The sequence below is a fragment of the Pipistrellus kuhlii genome, unplaced genomic scaffold (assembly GCF_014108245.1).
Source record: "Pipistrellus kuhlii isolate mPipKuh1 unplaced genomic scaffold, mPipKuh1.p scaffold_m20_p_18, whole genome shotgun sequence".
Taxonomy (NCBI): Eukaryota; Metazoa; Chordata; class Mammalia; order Chiroptera; family Vespertilionidae; genus Pipistrellus; species Pipistrellus kuhlii.
This window is the reverse complement of record NW_023425493.1, coordinates 26,317,139-26,344,975: the sequence shown is the minus strand read 5'-3', so window position 1 is coordinate 26,344,975 and position 27,837 is coordinate 26,317,139. Positions and strand designations below refer to the sequence as shown.

The following is a 27,837-nucleotide window of genomic DNA, read 5'->3' as shown; positions in this document are numbered from 1 at the left end:
AAACAAGTAGGAAGCCTTTATAAGCTTTCCTAGGGGTGGGGGTCAGGAGCGCAGTTTTCATTGGCCCTAAACTGGCTCCAGGAACGACCAATAAGATCGGGAGTTGGTGTTGTCACGGTTTTATGACTGGGTTCCTACACAGCCCAATGGAAACGAAAGCCGTCTGAAGCCCTCATTTGCATGCAGTGGTTATAAAAGGATCAGGCCCGCCTATCGCCTCACTTCCTTTTCCAGCTGACCCTCGTTAGTACTTTCCCGCAATGCCGGAGCCTGCGAAATCCGCTCCCGCGCCCAAGAAGGGCTCCAAGAAGGCGGTCACCAAGGCCCAGAAGAAGGATGGCAAGAAGCGCAAGCGCAGCCGCAAGGAGAGCTACTCCATCTACGTGTACAAGGTGCTCAAGCAGGTCCACCCCGACACCGGCATCTCGTCCAAGGCCATGGGCATCATGAACTCCTTCGTCAACGACATCTTCGAGCGCATCGCCGGCGAGGCGTCGCGCCTGGCGCACTACAACAAGCGCTCCACCATCACGTCCCGGGAGATCCAGACGGCCGTGCGCCTGCTGCTGCCCGGCGAGCTGGCCAAGCACGCCGTGTCCGAGGGCACCAAGGCCGTCACCAAGTACACCAGCTCCAAGTGAGGCCCGCCAGGGTCGCGGCGCTCCCAGGAGTAGCCGGCTGCTTGACTCCAAAGGCTCTTTTCAGAGCCACCCACCTAATCACCAGAAAGAGCTGTAGCCACGCAATAATTTTCCTTCGTTTGATTTCCACAAAGTAAGGTTTTTTGCTGGCAAGGGTTACGGGATGGCACAACGTAGCTTTCCAAGCCTTTGGCTTTAGGTTCCTGGATCATGACTGGCTTTGCTCTTTGAGTCCAGGGCGCGTCTTTAACCTCTTTATTCTCCCGCGTCTGTTCTAAACAAGGTTAGTCTCCGGCCTGGACTGCTGGCCTGGTGCCTCCTGGGTGTGTTCAGCTTTTTAAGGCGTTATTTCAGCCATCTTCATTAAGGGGCACCTGCACAACCGAGCTCAGGTTCCTTGAACACTGCGTCACAACCCTGGTATTTCCCCGAGGATTTGGTAGCAGCTTTGGTGCCGGCAACTGGTTCTGCCCTGCGACGTGGCCTGGGAACCAGCGGTTCTGGGCCCTTGGAGCAGAGTCCAGGCTGCAAGGTTCGGTCACTTTCCGGGTTGGATTGCATTAATATTCAAAGCCGCTCGCCGTTCTGAAATTCGTAGGTTCTGGTTTCCTCTGCTCACTTTAGGACTTTGAAATCCCTATTCTAATTTTTGCACTTAATACTGTTTTCAAACTTGTAATCTTTTTAAAACCATTTACCCTCCCTATTCTTCCCCTCCCCAAAATCACTACCCTGTCGTCCATGGGTTCTTTATTGGTCAATCCCTCCACGCCCTCTGCCTCCCCCTTACTCTCCCATCCCCACCAATTTAGAAAGATCGGGATTTAGGTTACTTTAAGGCACTGGGCATTTTAGTCCAGGCTCCAAGTCACCTCCGTTTTCCAAGTCACCCACTCAGGAATTTGCACTTTTCCTTTTCTGCCTTGGTCCCTCCCTCCCTGTTTAATCTTCCTCCTAGCATCCATCAGAAATCCGATCTGTTTATTTTGTTAGTTTTTCTGAAGCCCTTAACGCTGTTGGTGTGGGTTTCTGTTATATCATCAGTACTATTAAGTGCCTGGCACATAAGTGGAGAAACACTTAATACATGTATATTATTGAATTTTCTTGTCACACCCCTTAATCATTTCCACGGGAGGATGGGTGCGGCTCTTTTCCATTAACTGTATGTGAAAACCTGATGAAAACGGAACTGATTTGTGGAGTTCCCAAATCTGCCCGTGCTCAGGGAACAGCTGGAAGGAGGCCCCTGTTAGGATTCTTTGTCCCAAAGAGGAGGTAGCAACGTAGGTCTGTATATTCCTGTTAGTGTAATGTCTTTGGATTTTACTACATAGGAAGCATTGGTCACTGGAAAGACCCTTCTCCCTTTTCTGAGCCCCCTCTCCCCTACCTTAGTCCTCTGTTCCACACTGAGATGAGCCTTCATTTACACTTACCAGTCTCATTTGCTTTCTAGGCCATGTAAGACAGACCCTGTAAGATATGCAAGGTTAATTAATAACCCTTTTATAAACACCATTGAGGATCCCATTGTGCGTTGTGGGTCTATAAATACTGGTCATGCAGCTGACACTGTCCACCGCTGTACCCTCGGATGTAAGGACACTCATAGTTTAGTTTTACTTAGTTGAATCTTTCTGTCCAAGCCTTGATTTTGCTGATAAAGACACTGTCTGATCAATTATTCTACTCTGCCTTTGGCTAAGGAGTCCTATAGAGTCGACTGCAGGAGTTCTATGAATCCAAATGGACATTAGACATTATTAGACACTGAATAAATCTTATGTTTCCTACACATGTGTGTTTTCAAATGGGTGCAGGTGGTATTGTTATTAATAAAGTTACCAGTTAAATTTATTTTATCTATGGTATATTTTCTAAGTGAAGGTAATATATACAATCACTACTGAGCCTGTGGAAGGAAAAGCTGGGTACCTCTGACTTTTGAAGGATGAATATAGGACAGTAGAGGCTTGGTGCATAAAATTCATGCAGGAGTAGGGTCCCCTAGACAGGGCTGATCTGTGGGGTGACCTGCAGGGTAATGGGGGATGTGGAGGGGAGGAGACCCTGGCACTTGCCTTGGCTGGCCTGGGGCCTGCAGGCTGGGGGCAGTGTTGTCTGCCCCCTGGTGTTATAGCAACCAGTCCTTTCACTAGTTGTTCTGCTATTTGCTTGATTTGCATAGTAGGGTTTTATTATATAGGATTAGCCACACTTCTAGCTCAGAAGTGCACTGAGGACTTTATTTAATGTTTAGTAATTGAAAAATATATGACCACAAATAAGAAGCATTATAAAATAAGAAGATAGGAAAAATAAAGTCCTTACAAAATCTTAGCTAACATCTAGAGATGTTCCAGCCAATGTTCAAAGTCCTTTATACATACTGACTCATTTAATCTCCTCGGAAAAAGGGCCTTGAGAAAGTAAGATAACTGTTGTGGGGTCGAACCCTGGAGTCAAAAATAAGACCACCAGAGGCTGCTAATTGATTAAAAAAAGCAGGCAAGGATTTATTGAACTGGCCAGCAATGGCCACAAGAGCACCACACACAGCTGGAGTCCACAGGACCGCACTGTTTCAGATGTAGACAGTCCTTTTAAAGGTCTAAACCACAAAAATGTTCCTTTGTTCTAAATTCTAAATGCTGGGAACAGCCCGAAGGGTCGTTCCCAGCCACATCCTGCGGCTGTGGCCCTATCTTGCGAAAGCAGATAATGCAGAAGCAGAACTAAGCGAAGTTAATCTCTCAAGGTTATCTGCAGTTTTTACCTAAGTACGGTACTTCAGTAACGAACTGAAAACCTGGGCCTCTCTGGATTGAGAAGTGGGGATGGGGGAGGAGAATATCTATGCTTTAAAGTCAAAATAAAAAGAAATATCACCCATTTTATTCCCTCCAGGATGTACCTTGAGTATAATCTATGGTGGGGTGGCGTTGAGAATGGAATTGGGGGCTCTGGTTCTCCATCCCAGAGGCCATAGCTCGACTCAGTTTGTTCTCAAGGTCATAGGACTCATCAGCTCAGAACCTTAGTTGCTGGTTATGGGCTCCTCCTGGGCATGTTTACCAGGAGGGAAGTGAACAGCTTGAGGAAGGGGGTAGGGGTGATAGAGAGCTTGGTATTTTAACTTCCCAGAAGGCAATTAATGGCGAGAACCCTCCAAGGAACATCTTTGATCTCTTCTTTCTCCTATTCAGACACCTGTATACATTTGCTGATGTTGGGGTTAATAGCAATAATTGTTATAATAATAATCGTTTCTACTGATAGAGCATATGTTTTAAAATTTTAATTTAAAAAACATTAAAAAAATTTTTTTGACCTGGATTCCCACTAAGCCGGGACCCCTGAACTGCCCTACCAGGACAGATGCACAGGCGGTTGTCAAATCTCAGGCCACAGGGAGGTCCTGGATCTCTTTGGCTCGCTTTAAAGTGGTAAGTTTCGCTTTAAAACCTGATTTAGTGTCAGTCCTGGGAGTATGATCCTGGGGAGGAAGGGCCGTGAGGTGGAAATCTACAAACTCAGCAAGGGTTTCCCAGCCAATGATGGCTCTGACCAGCTGGAATGTCAGTCTGAGAACTTCAGGCTGCGAGTTTGGAAACAAAACTTCAGTGGATGAGACGCTGGGTGACAAGGTGCAGGCCCTGCACAGCCTAGAGTCAGGGCTGTTCCTGCTTCTAACTCACAAGTTCAGATCCCGAGGATCCCACTGGGCGGGTGGGTCCAGAGGGAATGAGGCTCTGGGCAGAGATCAGAGGGGCCTGGATTTGCCCGCAACCCAGGCTAGGGGCGAAAACAACAGGAATTAATATCCACACATTAGGACAGAAGTCAGAGAGGAGGATTCGGGCGGGCTTACTTTCCTCCCGAGGTCTCTGCTTGGCCTGCAGACGGCCGTGTTCCCCCCGTCCCCCACATTGCCCCGCCGTGTTGCCTGGGCCCACCCCAGTGACCCCGCTTTCACCTAACCGCCTTCTTAAAGGTCCCGCCTCCAAATGCTGTCCCGTTCGGAGGAGCCAGGCGGTAGGTCTTGGACGTACGGGCATCGGCACCAACAAAATGGAGAGGAAACCTGGACCCCTTCCCCCTCCAGCCCAGGTGCCGGCCGCCCTGGAGATGGGCTCGTCCGACCGTCAGTCTGTCTGCCGATCGGAAACAGCTTTTGTTGCCTTTTCCTTTGCTCACTGTTTGGAGCCTGGGATCCTCTTGTTTGGATGAACCCCGGAGTTTGCACTCTCTGGACTCGTATTCACTCTCCTCCGGGTCTTCTCCGCCCGCCAGAGACCTTTTCCCTTCGCTCAAGTGTAATGCCTGCGGGGTGGGGGGCTGGGGGAGCCCACAGACGGAGAGGAGGAGAGGAAAACAGCTGTGGAATCCGGAAGCCTGGCTTTGGGATCCAAATTCGCTCGGGACTGTGGCGGATAGTGCCCGCTAGAGGGCGGCCTGGAGGGCGGGGGAAAGAAAGAGAAAGGTGGAGGGGCGGGGACAATGACGACCGCTTGCAGTTTTCAATCCGGTCCGATGGTCTCGTATATCAGGGGACCGAGCTCCCTCCCCCGGCACCGCGACGGCTAATCTGGGCAGGTCATAGCAGCAGCAGCAGCAGCCATGTCTGGGAGAGGCAAGGGCGGGAAAGGCCTCGGCAAAGGTGGCGCCAAGCGGCACCGCAAGGTGCTGAGAGATAACATCCAGGGCATCACCAAGCCCGCCATCCGGCGTCTCGCTCGGCGCGGGGGCGTCAAGCGGATCTCGGGTCTCATTTACGAAGAGACGCGGGGTGTGCTGAAGGTGTTCCTGGAGAACGTGATCCGGGACGCCGTGACCTACACGGAGCACGCGAAGCGCAAGACGGTGACGGCCATGGACGTGGTGTACGCCCTGAAGCGGCAGGGCCGCACCCTGTACGGCTTCGGGGGCTAAGCGTCTGCTGCGGCATCCCAGACCTGGCACCCCTAACGGCCCTTTTCAGGGCCCCCCACAGAGTCCTTGGAAGAGCTGGGCACTTTGAGAGACATGGCACTCAGCCGCCCTCGGGACATTTCCCGCTCCGCAACCGGTCCCCCACCCTGCCGCTCTGCTTGAACAGTGACGTCTAGGCAAACTGGGCTACGACCTTTTGTAGGCTCAGCCGACCCTTCTGAGTCGGAATTGTCTTAGGGACCGGACTGCGGCCTCCCATCCGGTGGGAGCTGCGCTGCTGTGTCCGCACGTGGGTGGCTCCTGGCCAATCCGCAGGCGGCCAGGGCGGGCTCAGCCAATCAGGGCAGCGCTGGCCCAGACCCAGCGTCGTTTGCATGGTCTGAATCCACGTCTACCGAAACGGGTGGGAATGGAGGCTGGGACTTCTCTGGAAGCCATCTTGTCGTCCCTCCCTCACGTGAAAACTGGTCGTGCGGTGAAAACGATTTACCAATTTAATATTTAATGACTGGGTGGCAATGGGCATGGTGGTTAAGGATGCTGATGTTGTTAATAGATTTGTGGCAGAATGTAAGGCTCTGCTCTGTCTTAAGCCCTGGGAGGTGGGGATGGGGATGGAGACGAGGGCTGTACTCTTTTCATCTCCACAGCGAAGTGAAGTGAATGCGATTAGGATCCCGCTTTCACATGAGGCTATGGAGATGGGCCCAGTCTTTTTCCTCTTAGACCTTTTCCTGGCTAGGGGTCAGGGGGTCAGGAGCTAACCCTGAGGCCTCCAGCCTTAACCAGGCTGTCTCCCTCCCACCCCGCACCCCTTTATAGCAGCGAGGACCCTAGAAGTCTGTTACCCACCCCCTTTTCTTCTGTGCCCTCCCTCCCCTTCCTGCCTTTCTGATCACACCCCAAGCCTCTACCAACATCCCCAGAATTTTGTCAGCACGGCCTTACGTGACATCTTTGGGGATATAACAAAAGAAGTTCCTCCCCAGATTGCCGGAAGCCGCCCTTCGTCCTCACTAGTAGAGAGAGGGGGGGGGGAGGGGGAGGGGGAGAGGGAGAGAGGGAGAGAGGAACAGGGAATCCGAAGGTTGGTCAACCTTAATGGCTTTGAAAGGTGGGAGCTAATCACTCATTGTTCAGTGGAGACATTGGTAGAAGAAGCAGCCTCCACCTGTTATTCATATGTAAATTCTTGCTGATTTGCTTTATGGAATTGCCTACCTAAAGGCTATGGGTGTATCCGATAGTCTTGATAAAAGGGATAGCAAGGCCTGAGCGGGTGCAGTCCTCTCTTGGGCTTCACCCAGGCCTTCGTTTCCCAAATTAATATCTTTCTAGTCTCTCCCATTCGTGTGCGGCCTCCTCCAGAACCCGGACCCAGAACTACGCGGGACCTGGAAAGGGGGTTCCACACTTTGCGCCTTCGACCAGGGACAAAGGAAGCGAAAAATACACCGAGAAAAGGTGTGGGAAAGGTTACCGGAAAAGGTGAGGGGAATTCACCGCCCGCCAGGACCAGCTGCGGACACCGGATCTGTAAGCAGGGGGGAACGGCTTTTTCAGCCAGGCGATTGTGGCAGAATTAGGCTAGAAAGTAAATTCTGTTAGACACTTTTTGGTGTGTATGCTTAAGGAATTGAAAGTTTGAGGAGGTATTCTTTTATAGCTTTTGTTTGATGCTGTAGATCTCGAATGTTTGTCAAAAAGTTGGTCCAAATTTGAAAAAAAGCTCAGCAGCAGGAAAAATCTGACCTCAAAAAACTTTCTCCATGGGGAACATAATATTATTGTCTTTAAGAGGGGCTGAGGGGAAGCCTCCTCCCCCGCCTCCCTCCCCTCCTCCAGAGGAGCGGGAAGAAGAGTCGGAGGAATGGCCTTTGAGGCCCCTTCCACCTCCATGTCCTAATCCTGAAACATCTCATTCGCCGCCAGTGGAGTCCGTTATACAGAGAGCCATCAGAGAAGGAATGAAGGACATGTCGGTGGAAGAAAGGCTTGCTTTTGCTAGCACACACGTAGCTGGCCCCCAGCTCCCAAATCAGATAATAGATTTTGAAATGATAAAAGCTTTGCGAGAAAGCGTCGTTGAAAACGGCCCTACGGCTCCTTTCACAGGAGAAATTATGAATACTATCTCCGAAGCATCGTTGGCTCCTTATGATTGGTATTCTCTTGCTCATGCAACTCTGGATGGAGGAGATTATTTACTGTGGAAGGAAGACTATTTGGAGAGATGTCAAGAGCAAGCCCGCGCAAACGGAGGGCCGGATGCTCAGATAACATACGAGATGCTGGCGGGACGGGGGCAGTATGCGGGTGTACAAAATCAGCTCCGTTATGGGCCATGGGCCTATGAGCAAATCAGACTCTGTGGGAGGAAAGCTTGGTGGGCTTTACCAGCAAAGGGGGACCCTGAGGGAGCTTTTAGTAAATGTGTGCAGGGGCCTGCGGAGTCCTTTTCTGACTTTGTGGCTCGTCTCACTCGAGCAGTGAGACGACGGGTTCGACATGAGGCGGCAGGAGATATTTTAATCCGGCATTTAGTTTACGAAAACGCCAATGCTGACTGTAAGAAGTGGCTGACGTCTCTGGGAAGAGATAGTCAGGATGTGGGAAACAACAGGTGTTATAAGTGTGGAAAAGCAGGACATCTCAAAAAGGAATGTAGGCAACCGAGAAGGACACAAGGCGGCGCTCTAGGGAAAGGCGGAAGCACTCCGCCTCCAGATTCGATCCCTCTGTGTCCTAGGTGTCAGAAAGGGAACCACTGGGCCAATCAGTGTAGATCGAAATTCCATAGAAACGGGCAGCCGCTAGATGAAGGTAGAGGGCATGGTCACCGGCAGGGAAACGGCCAGAGGGGCGCCCCCCAGCCCTGTCATCAATAGGGGAAATGTGCCCTGCGAGGCCCACGGTGGATTCCCTCATCCCAGCAACTTCAGGAAGCGCAGGCCTGGATCTTAACAGCACCACAGCGGTCACTTTGACAACCCCCCCCCCCCCCCCCCCGATTTTGCTCGGCAAGCTATTCCTGCAGGAATTTTGGGACCTGTGCCACCGGGAACTTTTAGGATTAATCTTAGGGAGGAGTGGAAACACTCTTAAGAGGACTAACTGTTCTGCCTGGAGGTATTGATTCAGATTATGGAGGAGAAATTCAAGTTATTCTACTAGAATATAATCATGTTATACAAATTAATCCAGGACAAAGAATTGCTCAGGTACTATTTCTACCTTATGTTTAGCAAGGTGAGGCTATACCTTGCTAAACATAAGCTCGAATATCTATTGGATACGTGAAATTAGCAAAACCCGTCCTATGATTAAATAAAAAATAGAGGGGAAACAATTTGGGGGTCTAGTGGACACTGGAGTGGATGTTAGTGTTATCAGCAAGGAATTCTGGCCTCTGAGTTGGTCCACAACAGAAGCTATGGGCTCAATTGGGGGGTGGGGGGGCGGCAAGAGTTCCTGATCCTATACAATGGAAAGATGATAGACCTGTGTGGGTGAATCAGTGGCCATTAACCAAGGAGAAATTCAGTCATGCTCATGAATTTTAATACAAGAACAAATAGAAGCTGGTCACATAGAGCCTTTCAATAGAATAGTCCTTGGAATATGCCTATATTTACAATCCCTAAAAATGTGACAGGAAAAAGGCGATTGTGACATGATCGTAGAGCTTTACAACCTGGACTCCCAGCGCCTTCACAAATCCCTTTAAATTGGTGTCTCATAGTAGTGGATCTTAAAGAAGATTGTTTTTTCATCATTCCCTTGGCATTTTTAGCGCCATCTAATAATAATATAGAAACCAGGAAAAGGTATCAATGGAAGGCTTAACCTTTAGGAATGGCCAATAGCCCTACTTTGTGTCAAAAATATGTGGCTCAAGCTGTTTAGCCTTTAAGTGACAAATATTCCCAATGTTACATTATTCATTACATGGATGACTTGCTCTTAGCAAGCCCACTAAGAGCAGACTTTGGTCATGTTTTCCCAATTAGAAGAGGTCCCGAGATTGGGACTTAAAAATTGCTCCAGAAAGGTACGGAAAGAAACGCCTTTCCAGTATCTGGGAACCAGAATTGAAAACCAATGCATTAGGCCTCAGAAAGTGGAGATAAGAAAAGATTATCTTAAAACTTTAATGATTTTCAGAAATTATTATGGATCGGAAGATCTCTACAGGACAGATTACAAATTTAATTTACTTAGAGGTGACTCTTAATTTTTCCTCTCCAGAACATTAACAGATGGAACTAGGAATGAATTGCTGACGAGTTGAGCAGGCAATTTCCTCAGCCAAAGTAGCTTGGGTCCGGGCTGAATGACCTTTATTGGGACAAATTAACCCTACTGCAAATAGTTCCACTGGAGTCATCTTTCAAAATAAAAACTCTCCTGCCATTATTGAATGGGTTTCACTTAGGGCATCAATCCTCTAAAACTGCGGTTACATATGTAGAACTATTGGTCCAGTTAATATTTCAAATTAGAAAACGTAAGCGTCTTAGAGGGGAAGAGCCCCAGTATATCTACCTCCCCCTCACTGGGAAGCAATTAGAAACGTTATTTCAGACTGATATAAATTGGCAAATTGGGTTTAAGTGGATATTCAGGGGAACTTGGCTGTCACCTATTAAAAGATTAACTACAATTTTTGTATAATACCTCCATCATTATACCAAAAAATACTAGGTATAAACCTATCTCTGGAGCTTTAACTGTTTTACTGATGGATCATCAAATAGGAAAGCTGCCTATTGTACGATAAATTCAGACCGAGTCATACTGACCAGTCATACTTCTGTACAAAGAATTGAACTAGAAGCTATTAAGGCTGCATTGCAGGATTTCTGAGAGCCTCTTAATATCATCTCTGATTCCTTTTATGCTGTGAACTTAGTAAATAGAATTGAAATTGCCCGGTTGAAATGACTTGGTGACCAAAGTTTATTTTTACTATTTAAACAAGTTCAGCAGATTTTACAACAGAGGCAATATTCTATTTATATCACTCACATTGGGGCTGGTAGTGTCTTAACCTGGTCCTTTAACAAAAGGAAATGCACCTGCTGATCAATTGGTTGCTTTATTAAAAGAAGCCTTAGGATCTCATCAGCTTTTACATCAGCCTGCAAAAATGCTGTCTAAACAATCATTCAACAGGCGAAACAGATTATTAAGGAATGTTCCACTTGCATGTTTCATCTGCCTCAAGGGCCTACCACAGGAGTCTACCCTAGAGGTTTGCTAAGAGCATGCATATCTGGCAAATGGATGTAAGACGTTATATGTCTCTAGACATCTTTTCAAAAGTCCTATAGGCTGTTGCATCTACAGGAAAAACGGCAAAACGGGTCATTAATCATTGCCTAGCTGCTTTTGTCATGGGAGTTTCAAAAGTTATTAAAACTGATAATGGGCCTGCTTTACCCAAGCTGTGATTTCAGGATTTTTGTAAATGGAAAATTCAGCACATTATAGGAACACCATATAATTCCCAAGGACAGGCCATCAGTGGCTAAAATCCTATCTCGGGGGGGGGGGGGGGGGGGGTTAGTGGAGGGATGATGGAGAAATCACCTGAGTGGAGGCTGCACCAAGCCTTAATTACTTTAAATTTTTTCACTTGTAATACTGGTGGAAAGACCTGTGGAGCTACATGGGTATCAGAATAAAACAAAAGAAAATGGCTAGTTAAATGGCAAGATCCCGAATTTGGTTTATGGAAGGGAACCAACCCATGATTAACCTTTGGCAGAGGGTATGCTTGTATATTCCCAGAAAATTTTTCCAAACCCGTGTGGATTCCTGCTAGAAATATTAAACTGAAACAGGGATCCAAGAGAGAACTAGCCAGACTAATGAGGACCTTGTGCCTGGAGAGCCACACGCCAGGCAGCTGCAGACAATCAGCTACCTCAGTCTTGGAGAGCAGGACTCCAAGCAGTCCACTGAAGATGAGGAGCAGGAGGACGAGCCGGACAGCAAACAGCCCGGAGACCACGTGGGGCATGGTGAAGAAGATGGTACAGACACCCGAGAACGCCTTTCTTGCCATGCTAGCAGTAATCGGCTGTACGGTAATATTATCCGGGGTAAATGGGGAAATATTTTGAACTTAGGTTCCCGACCCTTCACGGATAAGACCCCTTAAGTGGGCTGATCCCCCACCTAATTAGTAGTCAGTCCCCAATAATACCAAACACCTTTGTCATCCGGGAGGCATGTGGGTGGGGCAAAGGAGTATAATCACACAGGTGTCGCCACCCAGTTTCCCTTTCGGAAGACACAACAAAATCAAACCTCTGCTCCTTTGTGTGTAAAATTAAAGAGATGTTTCCGGCCCCCTTGGACACCAAAGGGGAGGGGACTATCACTACTTGGTCGTGGGAGAGGAGCGGAAAATGTAACTAAGACCTTGCCTATACAAAAAGAAATGGACAGCTACAATAGTTTGAAATTAAATTGCCATGGCCTAGAACAAAGGATATCCTTACATGATATTATTCTACAATGTCATAGTTTTTGATATTTTACAACAGCATGTTGTACAATTAACCCAAACAAACTTACAAACTAATTCTTTGCATGGTTGGCAGCAATTTAAAAAGGATATGGAAGGATTTAATCCCTTCCACTGTGTGGAAGGCCCCCTGGGAAGGGACCTGAGCATTCTATATCAGCTCCTCTTGCCCTTTTTGTCACGGGCAAGAGGGGCCAATTTTGGCAATTTTCTCACAATCCAATTTCCCACAGCTGTTGCCTGAGCTCTCTTGTTCATGCTGAGGTTGAAGCGGCTGGTACCATGGATCTGTCTCTCGCCCAATGGTGTGAGCTGGGCCCTCCCTCGAGAAGAAACCTGGGTTCCCCAAGATCTGTGATCTCTGTGGTCAGTGCTGGGCCTGGAGGCCACGGGGGCATAGGCTACTAAGGAGACAGAACTGAACCTCACATCACCCTGCTTGGCCCCGGAGGATGGCTGGTTAGCCAGAGACGGGTAAGATTCCTCAAGGGAGGAACAACCTAAGACAGGCACAGTCGCAGAGGGGCCATCAGGAGAGAAAGGACCTGGGGGTCAACAGATGGGGCACAGACCCTCATCCTCCCCCTCTGCCCAACCGTGCAGGTGCGGGCCTGAAACCACCACCCCTTCTGAGGGAGGTCTCCTGCCCCATGGCTGCTTTGCTTCCCAGGCCCAGCTCAGATTGGGACCCAGGTAACAAGACTTGGCCCAGCTCAGATCGGGACACCGGCAATAGACAGAGACTTGGCCAACGGCAGCTACCCTATATCTAAATCTAGCATAGTACCAGGAATGCTCAGGGCCTTCTCAAGGATAGATAATCCTTTCTACTGATATTTACAGGGTAAACTAAGATTGTTGTTAAGAGTATTAAATTTGACAATAAAATAGTAGTCAAGTTTTCAGATTAATTTAAATTGGCTAATTGAAATAAGTGAATATTCAATAAAAGTTAATTGTACTGGACAAAAAGCTGTTCCTAAAGTATTAACTAAAATTTCTATTGGAAGTTTATCTCATGGTAAAATTGCTTAACATGCAATGAACCTAAAGCAGTCTTATTTAAAGTCATCAAGACTGCTTTATAAAAGTTTTCCAAAAGCCTCCTAATTAAAATAAAAAGGGGGGTGGGGATAGTGGAGTAATATTATGTAAGGAAAAATGTCCTGAAAGTAAATTACATCTAGAAATTGTTTACTTTGAAAACTAATTTTCATTTGTAATGCCAATAGCAAGACAACCATTAAAAACATACATTGTGCCGAAACCAGTTTGGCTCAGCGGTAGAGCATCAGTCTGCAGACTGAAAGGTCCCAAGTTCAATTCTGGTCAAGGGCATGTACGTTGGTTGGTTGTGGGCATATCCCCGGTGGGGGGTGTGCAAGAGGCAGCTGGTCGATGTTTCTCTCCCATTGATGTTTCTAGCTCTCTATCTCCCTTCCTCTCTGTAAAAAAATCAATAAAACAACAACAACAACAAAAACACACACACACAAACATTGTACCAAAATAAACCAAAGGAAAATGGTGCTTTTTTGGGGGGGAGGGGAGAAGAGAAAGGATCCCCAGTAAAATTTATAGAAAAGATTCCTTTATTAACTTTTGGCCGAGAATATGTTTGTATATTTTCAGAAAAGAACTCCCAAGACTATGTGGATTCCTGAGGCAGAGAGGAGTTGACAGGCGGGTCTGCTCCAACCACGAAGACAAGAGGAAGATGGAAGACGCTGACTACACCTTGCCATGCTAGCAGTCAGCAACTGTGCGTCACTGCAGGTTACCCAGGACCAAACCGGAGAGGGTCGGACCTGCATTGCCACCATTTGTCCACCATTCAGATATCATTGCTGACATGTACACATGAGGAACTGTTTGACATTGAAACTGGGACTCGGAACTGTTGGACATTGAAATTGGGACTCAAACATTTTTTGTTCTTATATTTTTATTTCTGGTCTGCAGATGTAAGATTTTTTTTTTAAAAAATATATTTTATTGATTTTTAACAGAGAGGAAGGGAGAGAAATAGAGAGCTAGAAACGTCGATGAGAGAGAAACATTGACCAGCTGCCTCTTGCACACCCCCCACCGGGGATGTGCCCGCAACCAATGTACATGCCCTTGACTGGAATCGAACCTGGGACCTTTCAGTCCGCAGACCGACGCTCTACCGCTGAGCCAAACCTGTTTCGGCCAGATGTAAGATTTTTTAAAGAAAAGAAATCGGATTGAGGGGTTGTGAGAGGTGCCGGAAACTGATCATTGTCCCACTATTGAAGAGATGTGGACAGGGAGTACGGAAGGCTGGTCAACCTTAAAAATGCTCTGAAAGGTCAGAGCTAATCACTCATTGTTTAGTTGAGACATTGGTAGCGAAGCAGCTTCCATCTGTTAGTCTTGTGTAAATTTTTGCAGATTGGCTAGTATTGGAATTGCCTGCCTAAAGGATATGGGTGTATCTCATAACCTTAATAAGAGTGGGGTGGGCTCCTGCATGGTCCCCAGTATTCCCAAATTTATACTTGCCTAGTCTCTCTCATTTGTGTGCACCTTCCTTCAGAACCCGAACCCTGAACCGTACAGGACGTGTAAAAGTGTTCCCACGTCCCGTTTTACAAAGAGGTTCTTTTGCTGGGAGACACCTCCCTGTTCTGTTGCCTGGGCAAGACCATGATTCAAATTCCTACCAGACACAAGGTCGTGCTCATGATCGGCGGCACAAATGTAGGTGGACTACATTCTGAAGGGAATAGGAAAGTAGGAGGTGGGGCATTTTAAGCACGAGCTCTGCCCTGAACGGCTAACTTGGAGGCTTGGGGTCCTGGGGGAGCTGAAGGCGTGTTTCAAGCCTGGGGAGGGAAGATGATGCCATTTTGGGGAATGCGCTATCACCCACCCAGAAGGACCTGGGCACAAGGCAGATAATTTGTGTAGAGCTCAGTCAGGACGGGTGTGAGCAGGAGATACGGGTTTGGGAGGACGTCTCCGAGGTCCAGATAGGGAAAGCGGGCAATCCAGGATCTCACCTGTCTCGGGCGGGTGGGAAAGTCAGAACAGCAGGGGTGAACCCAGGATACTGATGGGCCCGGAGGAGAGAACAGGAGAAGGCCGGAGAAGGGTCAGGGTCAGGGTCAGGGCGTGAACCCAAAGGCCAAGTCCCCCGCCAAGAAAGCGAAGGCCTAGTCAACGGGCCATAACACCAGGCAGGGCCATAACAAACACCAGTGCCGGCACAGGCACCAGCCCCTGCGCGGCCAAGGCAGAACGCGGTCTGAAGGGAGACTTCCATGTTTTCACTTCAAGGCCCAGGTCCACGGCAGACTTCTGCAACCAAGCTAAGCCACGGGGAAGCTAACGATCGGAGGAACAGCATGAATACTTACACTGTTCTTGAACTCCCTCACCTGCGGGTAGGGAAGTGATTTAAGTACAGAAACGATCAAAAGTTAAAACCTGCAGGTTTTATGGTCCTCTTCCTAAAGCAATAATAGGTTTGAAAGACTGCTTTGAGAGTGGCATAGGCGTAGGCCTTTACTGTGGCAGGGGCACAAAGCCAGGGGGGCTTCCTGTAAAGTGAAGGGCACGGGGGTGGGGGGAGGGGGGTAGAAGAGGGGGGCTGGAGGCTGGTAGATGGGAGCAGCGCCCTCTCCGGGTCGGTCAGGCAGAGGAAATGGAGAGGACAGACAGCTGAGGGGAGCATCTCAGGCTACAGGGTGTGCGCGCGCTCAGCTACTTGGCTCCTGAGTGGGCCAGTCCCTCAGACCACCGTGTGTCAGGAAGCCCAGTTTCTGTGTAACCCCCCTCCCCCAAGGTTTGCCTTGAGGTTGTGTGCGCTCCCCCGACCCCCAACCCGCACACCTCACCTCTTTTATGAGTCACTAGTAACTGCCAAGCCCAGAGCCGAGCCACGAGGCCCAGCCTGCACCGAGGCCTCCCTACCTTCGCTGGGCAGAGACCCAGAGGCGAGCTCTGGAAATCGCCGCGGTCCTGAAGCAGGGGGATGGCGGGCGAGGCAGCCCCTTCACTGGTCCTCCCCCCATTTTCTGACACATCTCGAGAAGCAAAGGGAGCTTTATCGAAGCGGAGAAGGCACGTTGTGTGTAGAGCAGGGGGACACGGATGAACGTTTAAACATCAGGGCCTCCTTGGCGGTGCGCGGGGAGGAGCGCTCCTGAACGAACACAGACGCACTCCCATCCCTTGGGCTGGGGACCCGCTTACGGAGCACAGCCCGGCCCTGGAGAGGCCGCCCGGGCGCGCCCTGCACCGTAGAGCGCGGCCCAGCGGGGTGTGGAGTCTTAACTTCGGGCCCCCACCTGTGTGAGGCAGGCCCCTAGGGCACAACACCGCAGACTGGCTGGAGGACATCCCCCCCAGGCGGCCCGCAGGAGCTGCCTAAGCCCGGACTCTCACACGCCACCCCCTCGGTGTTGAAACGCAGTCCTATGCTCCCCATTACCCGGCAACGGCACCGCCACAACCCCGAGCGCCACAGCCTCTCCGTGCGGTTGTGGGTGGCTCTGAAAAGAGCCTTTGGATGCGGTGGGTGGAACCCGCAGACGAGGGAGCGAGAGGTTTAGGCGCGCTCCCCGCGGATGCGGCGGGCCAGCTGGATGTCCTTGGGCATGATGGTGACGCGCTTGGCGTGGATGGCGCACAGGTTGGTGTCCTCGAACAGCCCCACCAGGTAGGCCTCGCTCGCCTCCTGCAGCGCCATGACGGCCGAGCTCTGGAAGCGCAGGTCGGTCTTGAAGTCCTGCGCGATCTCGCGCACCAGGCGCTGGAACGGCAGCTTGCGGATCAGCAGCTCCGTGGACTTCTGGTAGCGCCGGATCTCGCGCAGCGCCACGGTGCCGGGCCGGTAGCGGTGCGGCTTCTTCACGCCGCCCGTGGCCGGCGCGCTCTTGCGGGCCGCCTTGGTGGCCAGCTGCTTGCGCGGGGCCTTGCCACCGGTCGACTTCCGGGCGGTCTGCTTCGTACGGGCCATGGCGGTGCGGGGCGCGAGCTGCACGACACGAGACGGCGGGGTCGGTAGCGCGGTCCCGGGCCTCCGCAGCCGCCTTTATAGCCACAGTCCTTCCCCGATTGGGCGGCTCGGTAAAATTGAAAGTCCCGCGCTGGCTGTTCATTGGCTGTGACGTCATCCTCCCCGGCGCGCCCGATTGGCTGGGGCAGAATCTTCCCTGCCCCCACCCTGTCTGCTCTCCGGCTGGCCAACAGCTTTTCCTACCCGGTTTTTCCTTTCTCTCGGGCCGAGTCCTTTTTCTTGTTTTTAAAATCTCAACTGTCAGGACGTCCCTCCGTGGCCCTTCACTCCCTAGGACACGCTATCTACCCGCAATGCCCTCCTTCCTTTCCACGCCCGAACCTAGCTTCCATCTTCCGTTTGTTCCGCTCCCTTTCCCCCCTTCCCCCGGCGGGCCCTTGGTCAATCAGAAGGATCGCTTTTCCCGCCTTTAGGACCGGAAATTTGTCCGGCCCAGGCTCAAGACCCCGCCCCCGAAAGCCCTAACCTCCGCCGGGAAGGCGCCTTCTCCATTCAAAAAAAACGGAAACAAAAAAAGCACACCACAAACCACACAAAACCTTTAGAGAGCCAGCTCAGTTAGGCCAAACTGCAGGTTCGCCCTAGTCCCGAACACGACCCGTCCTCCTACCGACTGGGGTGGGCTGTGTCAGTGGACGGTCCCCTCCCTACCTGACCCCAAGTGCTGGGCAGAGGTCTAGGGGGCGAGGGAGCTTGCGTGCTGGGGGCGGCCTCTCAGAGGCGTTGGGACAGGGGCTTCGTTCCCTTCATCTGCCGTGACCGTGTCCTCAGCTAAGGTCTACGGCCCGACCCACCCCGCCCAGGTCAGGTCAGGTCAGGTCAGGCCAGGCAAGCCAGGCGCTCGGGGAGGGACGGTTGGGAGCCCAAGGTAAGCCGAGCGGCTGGCACCGGCCTCCCTTGCTCATGCGGGGGCGGGACCGGCGCTTTCTACTGCGGGCGTCGGGACGGAGGAGACAGGGTACGACAATAATAACAGCTCTTTTACTTGAAGGAGTGGGTGGCTCTGAAAAGAGCCTTTGATTTCACAGGTGCCCCTCCGCAACGGGGGGGGTGGGCTGGGTGGGCGCCAGACGCACGGCCTCACTTGCCCTTTGCCTTGTGGTGGCTCTCCGTCTTCTTGGGGAGCAGCACGGCCTGGATGTTGGGCAAAACGCCGCCCTGGGCGATGGTGACTTTGCCCAGCAGCTTGTTCAGCTCCTCGTCGTTGCGGATGGCCAGCTGCAGGTGACGAGGGATGATGCGCGTCTTCTTGTTGTCGCGGGCCGCGTTGCCCGCCAGCTCCAGGATCTCGGCGGTCAGGTACTCCAGCACGGCCGCCATGTACACCGGCGCGCCGGCCCCCACCCGCTCGGCGTAGTTGCCCTTGCGCAGGAGGCGGTGCACACGCCCCACAGGGAACTGCAGGCCGGCGCGGGACGAGCGCGACTTAGCCTTAGCCCGGGCCTTGCCTCCTTGTTTGCCACGACCAGACATGACGGCGACACGTACTGCGAGCAGCTCCCGACTGACGACCGAGAAAGTCTCCCTAAACGGCTCCCCTTCACCTTTTTATAGGCAGAACGGCGATTCTTCACCGAGCGCTTTGATTGGCTAAAGAGTGGCTTTGTCCTGTTGGCCAATAGGAGATCGCAGACAGAATACACTCATTTGCATAATCTCGCCCCCTCCCCAAGACGAGCGCCACTGAAAGCCCGCCAATCACAACGCGGCGTACTCGGGACCTTAATTTGCATACAGCCTCTATAAGTACCGAGCCGCTTCCGGTAGCCCTGGTCCCGCTGCTGTCTTTGCGTGCCGGGTCTTTTTCCTCTGCCGCTGGTGCTTCCCGCTATGCCTGAGCCGGCCAAGTCCGCTCCCGCGCCCAAGAAGGGCTCCAAGAAGGCGGTCACCAAGGCCCAGAAGAAGGATGGCAAGAAGCGCAAGCGCAGCCGCAAGGAGAGCTACTCCATCTACGTGTACAAGGTGCTCAAGCAGGTCCACCCCGACACCGGCATCTCGTCCAAGGCCATGGGCATCATGAACTCCTTCGTCAACGACATCTTCGAGCGCATCGCCGGCGAGGCGTCGCGCCTGGCGCACTACAACAAGCGCTCCACCATCACGTCCCGGGAGATCCAGACGGCCGTGCGCCTGCTGCTGCCCGGCGAGCTGGCCAAGCACGCCGTGTCCGAGGGCACCAAGGCCGTCACCAAGTACACCAGCTCCAAGTGAGGCCCGCCGGGGACGCGGCGCGGCGCTCGCAAGAGTCGTCCGACGCATGGACCCTCCCACCCCCCCCAAGGCTCTTTTCAGAGCCACCCACCTTTCTCGCTGAAAGAGCTGGCCACGTCTCGTCCCCGGGTTCGGTGCCCGCTCGAAGCCCTCTTGCTCGCCGAGGCGGCCTTCTGCCTGAACTCCTTGGGCAACGAAGGCAGCGTCAGAGGTTGAGTCCTATGTCAGTCAACAGCTTGGTTGGTATCCCTGTGCAAAAGTGCATCTGCAGGGTGGCAAGGGTTGGGTATCTGAAGTTTCTCCAGTAAAATAAGTTTCACTTTTGACTTATTTTTAATGAGTTTTGGAGTTAGGAAGGGTTAGATCTGTAAAACCCTCACTCTCCTGTTGGTGATGTGCTTTTTTGGTAACCATTTGGCGTCACTACAAATGTTTCCCCAGGAGCAGCTTCGTTTCAGTCCAGTATTCAAGTTAAAATGCCTTCCCCAAGTTTAATTTCAACGTCAGCCTTCCAAATGTAGAGTAGCCTAATGTCTACGAAAACGTTACTTGATTTCCCTAGGCTGGTGTTCACATAAATCGCCATTTCCTCGAATGAGTGTATCAGACTGGATGTACAGCGATATTCAGGCTTCTAGTTAATGTGTGATCACCCTCAGTTAGGCTAAGCTTTTTCAACATAAAAGAGTGAAACAGTCCTAGCAGGTTTGGCTCTGCATAGAGGTTGGGCCTACAGATTGAAGGGTCCTGCGCTCAATTCTGGTCAAGGGCCTGTACCTCCGTTGCAGGCTGGGTCCCCCACCCTGGTCAGGGTGAGTGAGGGAAACAATGTCTCATATGCATGTCTCTTGTCTCCTACTACTACTGTCCATTCTATAAAATGGAGAACTATTCACGGGTGAAGATTAACAACAGCAACAAAAAAGAATGAAAAATATGTGTTGTGGTTCTCATCAAAATGATCGGCCCCTTCCTGTGTATTACTATTTTTTAGTGCCCCTGTTTTGGTATTTTCAGAGAGAATGAATTGTTCCAGGGAAGAAACAAATGTGTTGGGTTGTGGTATTACAGAACTACAAAAAATAGAAATTTTATATATATAATGCTAATTGATCATCACTGTCACAAAGATGGCTGCACCCACAGCTGAAGCCTAGTCCCCATAAGGAGCCTTAAGAGCAATCAGAAGTCGAAACCGGTTTGGCCCAGTGGATAGAAGTCGGCCTGCGGGCTGAAAGGTCCCAGATTGTGGGCACATCCCCAGTACCAGGTGTGCAAGAGGCAGCTGATCAATGATTCTCATCCATGTAAAAAATCAATAAAATATATATTTTTTAAAAAGAGCAATCAGCAGGGACTTGAGGTTACACCCTCCCCTGTCTGTCACCCTCAAGCTTGACAAGGGAACTCAGATCGCACTCCCAGCCCTGGTCTGGGCTGGGGACCCTCAGGCCTCGCCCCTGGCACCAGGCTAGGGGACCTGAGGCTCTGCCCCCTGCTCTGTGGGGCTTGACAAGGATGGAACTGACCTGGTCTGGATGTAGCCCAATGTGGGGGAGGGCGGCCCGGTCTGGGACTCATGCGACTTTGAGGTGCATGTGGGTGGACGGGGACTTTACTTTGGGTCCCGTGGTGTGCTCAGACTTTGACAGGAAGGTTTTCATATACATTTTACTAATTCTCTTTCATTTCTGACACTTCTAATATAAAAGACAATTGCAAAATTATTTCCTCTAATTAATACCCTTTTAATGTGCACGAATTTCGTGCACCCGGTCATTATATACATACATATACTTTGGCTCTCATTTGTTTGGGTTTTTTGCAAAACAGCAGGAAACAAAAATGCAGAAGGCAGATGAGCCAGGCCACCTCGGTTAGGATCTGAGACCGAGGAAATGAGGACCAAGCTGTTAACTGTAAAAGAACATAAAAATATTCAAACCTGCAAATGATTTTTATGAGTTTATTTGAGCAAACAATTGCCAGGAAGTAGTATTTCAAGGATTGGGATAATGTTCCAGATAATGGTGGTATCTCATCTATTTTTATACATTGCAATCAAAAGAGGGGACTTAGGTCATAAAATCCATAGGTGATATGGAGGACAAGGCAAAGCAGGGAAACCCGAGGTTGGATTGGAATAAAATAAAATGATACCAGATACATATTTTGGTGGGTGCAGAATAGTTATCAGTCCGCAATTAACAATGACAGAATTTGTGGTATCTGACCTGGCGCCCAGGAACTTTGGTTTCTGGAGGAAGGGAAGTCACAATTTATCCGGACATTCCAAGGACATATCACAAATACAAAAGAGGCTCAATTAAGGTAAAGGTTGACCTTGTCAGTGAAGATACCAGCCTAGCATGTGACTACTCATCATCACTGCTTTTATATTTCAGACCATCCTCTGTGATGACTATAGGTCTCTTTTGAGTTTTCAAGGCATAGCTTGTCAGGTTAGCATGTGGCCCCTTTTACACCCACAGCAGAAACACCACTGGCTGGCTTAAACCCTCTTGGAGCATCTTGGGGGAAGACAACCGTAGAGGGAGCACACCCACACAGATTACTTGGGAAGACCACTTTGCTTTCCACAGATCATCAGCAGCACCATTCCTCAGGGCACCTTGGCAGTCATCGGATTGAAACACAGAACACCCGTGTTTGGAGGCCTGCTGCCACTGGGACCTGTGCTCTTGGGAGGGACCCTGATATAACTTGGTGCTGCCAAGGCGCTTTCCACCTGCCTTCTCCAAGAGGCCCTGTTGGAGACCCAACCCTTGCCACCCTGCAGATGCACTTTTGCACAGGGATACCAACCAAGCTGTTGACTGACATAGGACTCAACCTCTGACGCTGCCTTCGTTGCCCAAGGAGTTCAGGCGGAAGGCCGCCTCGGCGAGCAAGAGGGCTTCGAGCGGGCACCGAACCCGGGGACGAGACGTGGCCAGCTCTTTCAGCGAGAAAGGTGGGTGGCTCTGAAAAGAGCCTTTGGGGGGGGTGGGAGGGTCCATGCGTCCGACGACTCTTGCGAGCGCCGCGCCGCGCCGCGTCCCTGGCGGGCCTCACTTGGAGCTGGTGTACTTGGTGACGGCCTTGGTGCCCTCGGACACGGCGTGCTTGGCCAGCTCGCCGGGCAGCAGCAGGCGCACGGCCGTCTGGATCTCCCGGGACGTGATGGTGGAGCGCTTGTTGTAGTGCGCCAGGCGCGACGCCTCGCCGGCGATGCGCTCGAAGATGTCGTTGACGAAGGAGTTCATGATGCCCATGGCCTTGGACGAGATGCCGGTGTCGGGGTGGACCTGCTTGAGCACCTTGTACACGTAGATGGAGTAGCTCTCCTTGCGGCTGCGCTTGCGCTTCTTGCCATCCTTCTTCTGGGCCTTGGTGACCGCTTTCTTCGAGCCCTTCTTGGGCGCGGGAGCGGACTTGGCCGGCTCAGGCATAGCGGGAAGCACCAGCGGCAGAGGAAAAAGACCCGGCACGCAAAGACAGCAGCGGGACCAGGGCTACCGGAAGCGGCTCGGTACTTATAGAGGCTGTATGCAAATTAAGGTACCGAGTACGCCGCGTTGTGATTGGCGGGCTTTCAGTGGCGCTCGTCTTGGGGAGGGGGCGAGATTATGCAAATGAGTGTATTCTGTCTGCGATCTCCTATTGGCCAACAGGACAAAGCCACTCTTTAGCCAATCAAAGCGCTCGGTGAAGAATCGCCGTTCTGCCTATAAAAAGGTGAAGGGGAGCCGTTTAGGGAGACTTTCTCGGTCGTCAGTCGGGAGCTGCTCGCAGTACGTGTCGCCGTCATGTCTGGTCGTGGCAAGCAAGGAGGCAAGGCCCGGGCTAAGGCTAAGTCGCGCTCGTCCCGCGCCGGCCTGCAGTTCCCTGTGGGGCGTGTGCACCGCCTCCTGCGCAAGGGCAACTACGCGGAGCGGGTGGGGGCCGGCGCGCCGGTGTACATGGCGGCCGTGCTGGAGTACCTGACCGCCGAGATCCTGGAGCTGGCGGGCAACGCGGCCCGCGACAACAAGAAGACGCGCATCATCCCTCGTCACCTGCAGCTGGCCATCCGCAACGACGAGGAGCTGAACAAGCTGCTGGGCAAAGTCACCATCGCCCAGGGCGGCGTTTTGCCCAACATCCAGGCCGTGCTGCTCCCCAAGAAGACGGAGAGCCACCACAAGGCAAAGGGCAAGTGAGGCCGTGCGTCTGGCGCCCACCCAGCCCACCCCCCCCCCGTTGCGGAGGGGCACCTGTGAAATCAAAGGCTCTTTTCAGAGCCACCCACTCCTTCAAGTAAAAGAGCTGTTATTATTGTCGTACCCTGTCTCCTCCGTCCCGACGCCCGCAGTAGAAAGCGCCGGTCCCGCCCCCGCATGAGCAAGGGAGGCCGGTGCCAGCCGCTCGGCTTGCCTTGGGCTCCCAACCGTCCCTCCCCGAGCGCCTGGCCTGACCTGACCTGGGCGGGGTGGGTCGGGCCGTAGACCTTAGCTGAGGACACGGTCACGGCAGATGAAGGGAACGAAGCCCCTGTCCCAACGCCTCTGAGAGGCCGCCCCCAGCACGCAAGCTCCCTCGCCCCCTAGACCTCTGCCCAGCACTTGGGGTCAGGTAGGGAGGGGACCGTCCACTGACACAGCCCACCCCAGTCGGTAGGAGGACGGGTCGTGTTCGGGACTAGGGCGAACCTGCAGTTTGGCCTAACTGAGCTGGCTCTCTAAAGGTTTTGTGTGGTTTGTGGTGTGCTTTTTTTGTTTCCGTTTTTTTGAATGGAGAAGACGCCTTCCCGGCGGAGGTTAGGGCTTTCGGGGGCGGGGTCTTGAGCCTGGGCCGGACAAATTTCCGGTCCTAAAGGCGGGAAAAGCGATCCTTCTGATTGACCAAGGGCCCGCCGGGGGAAGGGGGGAAAGGGAGCGGAACAAACGGAAGATGGAAGCTAGGTTCGGGCGTGGAAAGGAAGGAGGGCATTGCGGGTAGATAGCGTGTCCTAGGGAGTGAAGGGCCACGGAGGGACGTCCTGACAGTTGAGATTTTAAAAACAAGAAAAAGGACTCGGCCCGAGAGAAAGGAAAAACCGGGTAGGAAAAGCTGTTGGCCAGCCGGAGAGCAGACAGGGTGGGGGCAGGGAAGATTCTGCCCCAGCCAATCGGGCGCGCCGGGGAGGATGACGTCACAGCCAATGAACAGCCAGCGCGGGACTTTCAATTTTACCGAGCCGCCCAATCGGGGAAGGACTGTGGCTATAAAGGCGGCTGCGGAGGCCCGGGACCGCGCTACCGACCCCGCCGTCTCGTGTCGCGCAGCTCGCGCCCCGCACCGCCATGGCCCGTACGAAGCAGACCGCCCGGAAGTCGACCGGTGGCAAGGCCCCGCGCAAGCAGCTGGCCACCAAGGCGGCCCGCAAGAGCGCGCCGGCCACGGGCGGCGTGAAGAAGCCGCACCGCTACCGGCCCGGCACCGTGGCGCTGCGCGAGATCCGGCGCTACCAGAAGTCCACGGAGCTGCTGATCCGCAAGCTGCCGTTCCAGCGCCTGGTGCGCGAGATCGCGCAGGACTTCAAGACCGACCTGCGCTTCCAGAGCTCGGCCGTCATGGCGCTGCAGGAGGCGAGCGAGGCCTACCTGGTGGGGCTGTTCGAGGACACCAACCTGTGCGCCATCCACGCCAAGCGCGTCACCATCATGCCCAAGGACATCCAGCTGGCCCGCCGCATCCGCGGGGAGCGCGCCTAAGAACCTCTCGCTCCCTCGTCTGCGGGTTCCACCCACCGCATCCAAAGGCTCTTTTCAGAGCCACCCACAACCGCACGGAGAGGCTGTGGCGCTCGGGGTTGTGGCGGTGCCGCTGCCGGGTAATGGGGAGCATAGGACTGCGTTTCAACACCGAGGGGGTGGCGTGTGAGAGTCCGGGCGTCCGGGCTTAGGCAGCTCCTGCGGGCCGCCTTGGGGGGATGTCCTCCAGCCAGTCTGCGGTGTGTGCCCTAGGGGCCTGCCTCACACAATTGGGAGCCCGAAGTTAAGACTCCACACCCCGCTGGGCCGCGCTCTACGTGCGGTGCAGGGCGCGCCCGGGCGGCCTCTCCAGGGCCGGGCTGTGCTCCGTAAGCGGGTCCCCGGCCCAAGGGATGGGAGTGCGTCTGTGGCCGTTCAGGAGCGCTCCTCCCCGCGCACCGCCAAGGAGGCCCTGATGTTTAAACGTTCATCCGTGTCCCCCTGCTCTACGCACAACGTGCCTTCTCCGCTTCGATAAAGCACCCTTTGCTTCTCGAGATGTGTCAGAAAATGGGGGGAGGGCCAGTGAAGGGGCTTCCTCGCCCGCCATCCCCCTGCTTCAGGACCGCGGCGATTTCCAGAGCTCGCCTCTGGGTCTCTGCCCAGCGAAGGTAGGGAGGCCTCGGTGCAGGCTGGGCCTCGTGGCTCGGCTCTGGGCTTGGCAGTTACTAGTGACTCATAAAAGAGGTGAGGTGTGCGGGTTGGGGGTCGGGGGAGCGCACACAACCTCAAGGCAAACCTTGGGGGAGAGGGGTTACGCAGAAACTGGGCTTCCTGACACACGGTGGTCTGAGGGACTGGCCCACTCAGGAGCCAAGTAGCTGAGCGCGCGCACACCCTGAAGCCTGAGATGCTCCCCTCAGCTGTCTGTCCTCTCCATTTCCTCTGCCTGACCGACCCGGAGCGGGCGCTGCTCCCATCTACCAGCCTCCAGCCTCCCTCTTCTTGCCCCCCACCCCGCCTCACCCCACCCTCACTTTACAGGAAGCCCCCCTGGCTTTGTGCCACTCTCAAAGGAGTCTTTCAAATCATTCTATTACCATAAAACCTGTAGGTTTTAACTTTTGATCGTTTCTGTACTTAAATCACTTCCCTACCCGCAGGTGAGGGAGTTCAAGGACAGTGTAAGTATTCATTCTCCTTCCTCTGATCGTTAGCTTCCCCGTGGCTTAGCTTGGTTGCAGAAGTCTGTCCTGGACCTGGGCCTTGAGGTGAAAACCTGGATGTCTCCCTTCAGACCGCGTTCTGCCTTGGCCGCGCAGGGGCTGGCGTCTTTGCCGGCACTGGTATTTCTTATGGCCCTGCCTGGTGTTATGGCCCGTTGACTAGGCCCTCGCTTTCTTGGTGGGGGACTTGGCCTTTGGGTTCACGCCCTGGCTGCCCGTGATCCTCACCCTTCTCCGGGTCCCTGTCCTGGCCTTGTCCTGTTCACTCCACCGGCCCCATCAGTATCCCGGGCTCATCCCAGCTGGCCTGACTTTCCCACCCGCCCGAGACTGAAGTGAGATCCTGGATTCCCTGCTTTCCCTATCTCCATCTCTGAGACGTCCTCCCAAACCCGTATCTCCTGCTCACACCCCTGTCCTGACTGAGCTCTACACAAATTATCTGCCTTGTGCCCAGGTCCTTCTTGGTGGGTGATAGCGCATTTTCCAAAATGGCATCATCTTCCCTCCCCAGGCTTGAAACACGCTTTCAAGCTCCCCCTCCGCCCAGTTCCCAAGCTAGCTGTTCAGGGCAGAGCTCGTGCTTAAAAACGCCCCACCTCCTCCTTCCCTATTTCCTTCAGAATGAAGACCATCTTCATTTGCACCGCCGATCACAACCAAAACAGGTGGCTTGTGTCCGGTAGGAATTTGAATCCTGGTCTTGTTGCCCAAATAACAGAACAGGTAGGCATCTCCCAGCAAACGAGCCTCTCTCCCACACTTGTAAAAAGGGGAATGTGGGAATCCTTTTTCACGTTCTGTGTGGTTCAGGGTTCGAGTTCACACAAATGAAAGGAGGGCGCACACAAGTGGGAGACTAGGCAAGCATAAATGTGGGACTATTGGAGGCCAGGCAGGAGACGACCTGTAGGGGGAAGGACTACACACCACTGTGGCTCTGCTAACCCTAACAGTCACTATTCAAACAGAGGGGCAGGGTGAGGAACAGCTTATGGTGCAGGGAATGTCCAGAGGGCAGTTGAGTGCCATGTCTTTCAAAGTGCCCAGCTCTTCCAAGGACTCTCTGGGGGGCCCTAAAAAGGGCCGTTAGGGGTGCTGCACATGGGATCCCGGAGCAGACGCTTAGCCCCCGAAGCCGTACAGGGTGCGGCCCTGCCGCTTCAGGGCGTACACCACGTCCATGGCCGTCACCGTCTTGCGCTTCGCGTGCTCCGTGTAGGTCACGGCGTCCCGGATCACGTTCTCCAGGAACACCTTCAGCACACCCCGCGTCTCTTCGTAAATGAGACCCGAGATCCGCTTGACGCCCCCGCGCCGAGCGAGACGCCGGATGGCGGGCTTGGTGATGCCCTGGATGTTATCTCTCAGCACCTTGCGGTGCCGCTTGGCGCCACCTTTGCCGAGGCCTTTGCCGCCCTTGCCTCTTCCAGACATGGCTGCTGCCGCTAATGCTAAGACCTGCACACACCTGCAGTCGCGGTGCTGGGGAAGGGAGCTCGGTCCCCTGATATACGAGGCCATCGGA

The 27,837-nt window shown here is 52.9% G+C and overlaps 7 protein-coding genes across 8 annotated transcripts; 4 read left to right on the top strand and 3 right to left on the bottom strand.

Moving 5' to 3' along the window:
• The first annotated feature begins 185 nt into the window (after nt 1–185).
• LOC118721146 (histone H2B type 2-E) lies at nt 186–19,416 on the top strand. 2 transcript variants are annotated; one of them, XM_036441793.2, is made up of 2 exons: nt 186–311; nt 19,040–19,416. In XM_036441793.2, exons 1-2 carry the CDS (start codon nt 261–263, stop codon nt 19,367–19,369), a joined length of 381 nt encoding a protein of 126 aa, XP_036297686.1. In that variant the 5' UTR covers nt 186–260; the 3' UTR covers nt 19,370–19,416. The 2 variants fall into 2 exon arrangements, with proteins under 2 accessions (XP_036297686.1, XP_036297685.1); XM_036441792.2 differs by lacking the exon at nt 19,040–19,416 and having other exon boundaries at nt 205–714.
• On the top strand, nt 5,217–5,586 carry LOC118721156 (histone H4). The gene has a single exon (XM_036441809.2). It carries the CDS (start codon nt 5,265–5,267, stop codon nt 5,574–5,576), a length of 312 nt encoding a protein of 103 aa, XP_036297702.1. The 5' UTR covers nt 5,217–5,264; the 3' UTR covers nt 5,577–5,586.
• Nucleotides 6,325–22,884, bottom strand: LOC118721147 (histone H2B type 2-E). Its single transcript, XM_036441794.2, has 3 exons — nt 22,424–22,884; nt 6,880–6,885; nt 6,325–6,336 (listed from the first exon to the last, which is right to left on the bottom strand). Exon 1 carries the CDS (start codon nt 22,819–22,821, stop codon nt 22,441–22,443), a length of 381 nt encoding a protein of 126 aa, XP_036297687.1. The 5' UTR covers nt 22,822–22,884; the 3' UTR covers nt 6,325–6,336; nt 6,880–6,885; nt 22,424–22,440.
• On the bottom strand, nt 16,540–27,837 carry LOC118721163 (histone H3-like centromeric protein A). The gene is made up of 3 exons (XM_036441817.2): nt 27,454–27,837; nt 20,575–20,593; nt 16,540–17,116 (listed from the first exon to the last, which is right to left on the bottom strand). The coding sequence occupies exons 1-3, from the start codon at nt 27,831–27,833 to the stop codon at nt 16,688–16,690; spliced, it is 828 nt and encodes a 275-aa protein (XP_036297710.2). The 5' UTR covers nt 27,834–27,837; the 3' UTR covers nt 16,540–16,687.
• LOC118721141 (histone H2A type 2-A) lies at nt 18,122–18,694 on the bottom strand. The gene has a single exon (XM_036441789.1). It carries the CDS (start codon nt 18,629–18,631, stop codon nt 18,239–18,241), a length of 393 nt encoding a protein of 130 aa, XP_036297682.1. The 5' UTR covers nt 18,632–18,694; the 3' UTR covers nt 18,122–18,238.
• LOC118721144 (histone H2A type 2-A) lies at nt 23,128–23,690 on the top strand. The gene has a single exon (XM_036441790.2). The coding sequence runs from the start codon at nt 23,179–23,181 to the stop codon at nt 23,569–23,571; it is 393 nt and encodes a 130-aa protein (XP_036297683.1). The 5' UTR covers nt 23,128–23,178; the 3' UTR covers nt 23,572–23,690.
• Nucleotides 24,658–25,200, top strand: LOC118721140 (histone H3). Its single transcript, XM_036441788.2, has one exon. The coding sequence runs from the start codon at nt 24,694–24,696 to the stop codon at nt 25,102–25,104; it is 411 nt and encodes a 136-aa protein (XP_036297681.1). The 5' UTR covers nt 24,658–24,693; the 3' UTR covers nt 25,105–25,200.